Here is a 5683-nt window from a genome sequence, read left to right on the forward strand (position 1 = left end):
AATATATTGATCCCTCAAACAATATTGCTGTTTATCTGCCCTTATTCTAACACTTGTGTTTCACTGTATTACAACAAAATCCAACACTTCAAAAAATCAAGTCTCAGTTTTCAATGTAGGTTTCCTTAAAATTGAAACAGAGGCTGCCCATGATGTGATCAAGCAAGGCAGCAAATTAGATCAATGTATAGTTATTTGACAAAGCCAGCAGGGTTTATATAAATTGGTAGATCACAGGAGGAAGGGAAACTGCCTATCAAAGATAAGAAATGTGATATTAGGGACATTTATGTTTTGATTGATAGATTTTAAAGTAGTTTTAGTTAAATAGGTCATGTTCTTCTTCAGCAAATTTTAAAATAGAGGGCTCAGGTGGCAATGTGTCTGAGAAATTAGAAAATGCCTCTGTTCAGAAACCAATTAAGTCAAAGTTCCTTTGGTGGTTGCCACAACTTATTTGAAATGTTGCTTTATGTAGATTGACGGTGATATGGATGACACTATTCTGAGAACAGGGAGCTCTTAATGGAACCTTTTCAAAGGGATTAAAAAAAAATCAATTTAAAGCAATTTCCAGAAATTAACACCTTGCTTCATAAGCCATAAAATTTAACTTTGATTACAATAATTTTTTTTCAAGTACTACGAGATACAGCACCTAGCATAATTCATAAGCTAGGCTGCAATTGTTAGTTTTCAGATGTTAAAAGCATCCAGAATGGCTGGAAGCACTTTATTCACAACCACAGGATGTCCCAATGTTCCATAAATGAAAGTACAGTCATCAGCACCACAAACATGCCAAAATTTCTGTATCACTCCTTTCCCCCTTCAGAAAATTCTGCATAGTTCAGGCAGTAGGGAAGCAATACTGTATGGAGCAGACTCATTATGATGTTTACAGAAGCACTGACTTGTCCCACTAATTGTGGAATGTTCTGTAATTACTGAATTTCCAAACTTTGCTGGTCAGTGCTGGGTCTGAACAGGGCTGTTTTAAGATGCTATCACTTTCTAGTGCAGGATACCAGTTTGAAATTGCCATACATTCTGAAGGCTCCTCTGCTTCCTGCTGTACCAAAAGATTCCACTGGGGCAAACCTACTGTAATGTATAATTCAGGAAATTCCCACTTCACAGTGATTCCAATTGCCCCTCAAATTCGAAACTCTAATCTCCAGCTCAAATTGTTAGAGCCACTCCCTATACGTAATCCCACAAGTGGTGTCCAGAGTTTCTACACGATGCAGAAATTGCAAGTAACAGATCTTAACTGCCTTTGCATGATTATAACTGTATTCTCTCTTTTAGAATCCAGTTAAAAGATGAATTTCAATTGTTGTTTGTTGACATCTATTCAAGTTTCTTCTGACTGCTGTACCGAATTCCCATAATTCTCCATATTAACGAAAACCTCCTATACTTATGTTGACAATAATTGAATGGAGCTGAATCACTCCTACTGACAATAATTACTAGTTATAACGAGTCCCCTATCTGTAACTAGTGTGAACAAGCAGTTTGTTTACCCATTGACTAACACTGAAAAGAAAACGTTCACATTATAGTCAATTTACAAGTTAGATCCTAAATGCAACACTGAACAAAATCTCAAGAAAGAGAGAAATCCTTCAATTAAAGGCATTTGGGCCAACATAAGCCACAGTAGTTACTGATCACTGAAGGAACTGGTCATACAATCTTGTGGATTTCTTTGTGCAGTTTTGTTTGATGCTGAAAATGCTCTTCCAGAGACAGAAAGGAACATGGGACTTAGTCACAGAAAGGCATTATAGGGTAGTGAGAAACAGTGAAAAGTAGATCTAATCTGAACCAGTGGCTTTACCGCTTTGCAGAACACCTACGCTCGGTTCGCAATAAACAACTGCACCTCCCAGTCGCAAACCATTTCAACTCCCCCTCCCATTCCTCAGACGACATGTCCATCCTGGGCCTCCTGCAGTGCCACAACGATGCCACCCGAAGGTTGCAGGAACAGCATCTCATATTCCGCTTGGGAACCCTGCAGCCCAATGGTATCAATGTGGATTTCACAAGCTTCAAAATCTCCCCTCCCCCTACCGCATCCCAAAACCAGCCCAGCTCGTCCCCGCCTCCCTAACCTGTTCTTCCTCCCACCTATCCCCTCCTACTAACCTCATCCCGCCCCCTTGACCTGTCCGTCCTCCCTGGACTGACCTATCCCCTCCCTAACTCCCCACCTACACTCACCTTTACTGGCTCCATCCCCGCCTCTTCGACCTGTTTGTTTCCTCTCCACCTATCCTCTCCTCTATCCATCTTCTATCCACCTCCCACTCTCTCCCTATTTATTTCAGAACCCCCTTCCCCTCCCCCATTTCTGAAGAAGGGTCTAGGCCCAAAACGTCAGCCTTTCTGCTCCTATGATGCTGCTTGGCCTGCTGTGTTCTTCCAGCTCGACACCTTGTTGTCTGTCATTAGAAGATGAATTGTTGCAGAACAACATGAAGTATAAACAGTAATTAGACAAAATCACATCAACCAAAAGTACCACCTTTTATTTATAAATAATACTATACTTGCCATTTACATTCTGCACAGGTTTTGGTGCTTTAAAGCATGAATTGAATCAGAGTTACACAATGAACACCTATGCTTTGCAATACAGAACTTTAATCTTGCTGAACAGAGACATGTTGCCAAATTGTGTGTCTCTTGTGCTCATCAAGACAAACACAGAATGCCAACTTTAAACAGTAACAATTTATACCACAGGAGAAAAGGCTTGGGTTGATGGATTGGCCAGTCAACTTGGATTCTCAGCCAAAGCAACTGGGCTCCCCATAGTTTCAGATGTTTCAAAGATGGCAACAGGCTTGAAGTTATTACATTTGTGTACTGAGGACTGGTCCCAACGAACGAGTATACGGCACTTCTAGCAAGGATAAATGAAGCACAGTAGGAGTTCGGTTGATTATTAAATTTTTTTTAAGGGAAGCTCCCTTTTTGAATTCTTGGAAGCATGGGAATCTTAGTTTCTGTAGCCATGGTCTCAGCCAACCAGTCAGCATCCTTCTTCTCCTTGGTATAAATCATGATAATTAAAAATTTGGTATTGTTTCATTTGTCCTGATGGGTTCAAGACAAAAAGCTTCATCTCTATTTTCAATACATACAAATATTCAGACACTTCAGCATCAAGATCTGACCTTGACTTAACAGTATCCATCAGAAGGCCTTCACTGCCTTAGTTTAAAAAAGAAGTCTGAAAACTGTAGTGAAAGGCCATTGTTTAAATTTCAGGCTATTAATTGTCACTGAAACAATCATATCCAGGAGAGGCAGAAAATGTCCCCACAACTTTACCCTATACATCACTCCTAGCTGCAACTCATTCCTTTCCCCTCAAAGTGACCAATGGGTGAAACAGGTGAGATACCACTTCTATTCTTCAACATCTTCTCCAAGATCACCCAGGAGTCTCCTCAGCTCTACTGAGCTTGCAACAACATTGGGCACTGACAGAAGAACCTGAAATACAAGAAGCAAAGTAAAATCTGTGCAAAGCAAAAGCAAAAGCAAAAATAAAAAAAACAGAAGAGATACAAGCCAGGTGCAGCAATATCCGAAAATAAACAAAGAATTTGGATTTCAGGCAGACCGATGGCAAAAGATCTTTTAGTACCCTTCTCGTTTTCCTGGGGGAAGTCAATCAACTTTTGTCTCCATTAAGACGCGAATCTCAGACACTGAGTAGAAGTTACCACATTAATTGAATTCTAATTTCAGTCCTTTTCTCTGTAAAGTTTTTAATTCAATCACTATCTTGGGAACTCCCAATTCCCCATTAGCACTCATGACCCGTTATGTTTGATAATGTCACATACATTTCACATAATTAGATCAACAAACTCCAACAGGATTGTGTCTTTCAGTCGATTTCCTGGCCCCAGGAAGCTCCTAAAATCAGCGCAGATCCTGAACTGGTTGCAATAACATCCAGATTTCTCTTTTATCCCCCTCAGTCAGGAGAGCGTTGGTGCAAGTCCCATTGTGAACAGCTAAGCATTTAATCTCAACTGTGTTATGCAAGAAAAAGAAGCAGGAATAAGTCCAACAGCCCCAACATATAACTTACTTAGTTCATCAACAATCTTCTCCAACAACTCTATTTTCTGGTCCTATTCCCATATTCCTTGATTGGAGTGTCCAAAAATCTCTCATTCCTAGTCTTGATTATATTCAGTGTCTGAGTATCCCCAGCTTTTGAGGGAGATAATTCCAACATTGAGACTACATATCTATTTTTAAGGTCAAAAAAAAAATCACATGACACCAGGTTATAGCCCAACAGGCTCATTTGAAAACACGAGCTTTCGAAAAACATTGCTCCTTCGTCAGGTGTAGTGAGAGAGGCATCAAGACACAGAATTTATAAGTAAAAAATCAGAGGATCATACAGCTGATGCAAATGTATTGAATAAACCTAAAATGGCTAGCTGACTCCCTCCTCTTAAATCTTTAATCAGTTAGAAAGGAGATGCAGGTTTCCATTGATTAAAATGCAAATCCCAGAATTTATTTCCAGTCACTGCCCTGAGATAACTGAAGGTTTTGTCAGTGTATACAAGTAGTGACATCTCAGGTCAGACAATGCATTTTAGGTGTGAGGCCTTGTTTGGAACCTGTCTGTGTTTTAACCTGGAGTCAGACTGGTTTTATTTCCAAAGCAGATATTTATAAAATTCTCCATTGACTGACCTGTGTTTACAAATTGTGTGCTTTTTGAACAAAATAGAATATATCTGCAAATGCAAAATCACTGCAGATTTATATGTGTGTGTGTGTGTGTGAGTGTGAGAGAGAGAGAATCTGTGTGTGTGTGTGTGTGAGAGACAGTGTGTATGTGTGTGTGTGTGAGAGAGAGAAAGAGAGAGTGTGAGTAATAGTGTGTATGTGTGTGAGCGTGTGTGTGTGTCTATGTCTTGATACTTCCTCTCTCACTACGCCTGAGGAATGAACAACACTCCGAAAGCTTGTGATTTCAAATAAACCTGTTGGACTATAACCTGGTGTCGTGTGATTTCTGACCTTAGGGTTGGATGGTGAGACAGGAGATGAGACTGGGATGAGGAGATGTGTTTGTTAGCGCTGATCTTACTCTCTCAGCCTGGCATTCTGTCAATACATTGGAACAGTTTCTCCCGCCCCATACCACCAGACCCCAAACACCTCTCCCACCCCCAACTCCAAACCCCTCTGCCACCTGAAACCCCCAGACCACAAACACCTCTCCCAAACCATTCCCCAAAACCTCAAACCCCTTGCTCACCCTGTACACCCCAGATCCCAAGCTCCTCCCATACTGTGTATCCCCCAGACTGAGTCCCTCTCCCACCCTGTAGCCCCCAGACTGAGAGTCCCTGGCCTACCCTGTACCGCCCAGACTGAGAGTCCCTGGCCCACCCTGTACCCCCCAGACTGAGAGTCCCTGGCCTACCCTGTACCGCCCAGACTGAGAGTCCCTGGCCTACCCTGTACCGCCCAGACTGAGAGTCCCTGGCCTACCCTGTACCGCCCAGACTGAGAGTCCCTGGCCTACCCTGTACCGCCCAGACTGAGAGTCCCTGGCCTACCCTGTACCGCCCAGACTGAGAGTCCCTGGCCTACCCTGTACCGCCCAGACTGAGAGTCCCTGGCC

At 42.1% G+C, this 5683-nt stretch overlaps 1 protein-coding gene across 1 annotated transcript in view; it reads right to left on the bottom strand.

The window, feature by feature from the left end:
• LOC109914709 (dystonin) overlaps positions 1-1402 on the bottom strand; it is an 89580-nt gene extending 88178 nt beyond the window's left edge. Inside the window, exon 1 of the mRNA XM_048612325.1 lies at positions 1382-1402. Within this exon, the coding sequence (XP_048468282.1) occupies positions 1382-1402 (21 nt within the window). The remainder of the gene's footprint in view (positions 1-1381) is intronic.
• Positions 1403-5683: the final 4281 nt, after the last annotated feature.

Source organism: Rhincodon typus, chromosome 26 (genome assembly GCF_021869965.1).
Source record: "Rhincodon typus isolate 14 chromosome 26, sRhiTyp1.1, whole genome shotgun sequence".
NCBI classification, from domain to species: Eukaryota; Metazoa; Chordata; class Chondrichthyes; order Orectolobiformes; family Rhincodontidae; genus Rhincodon; species Rhincodon typus.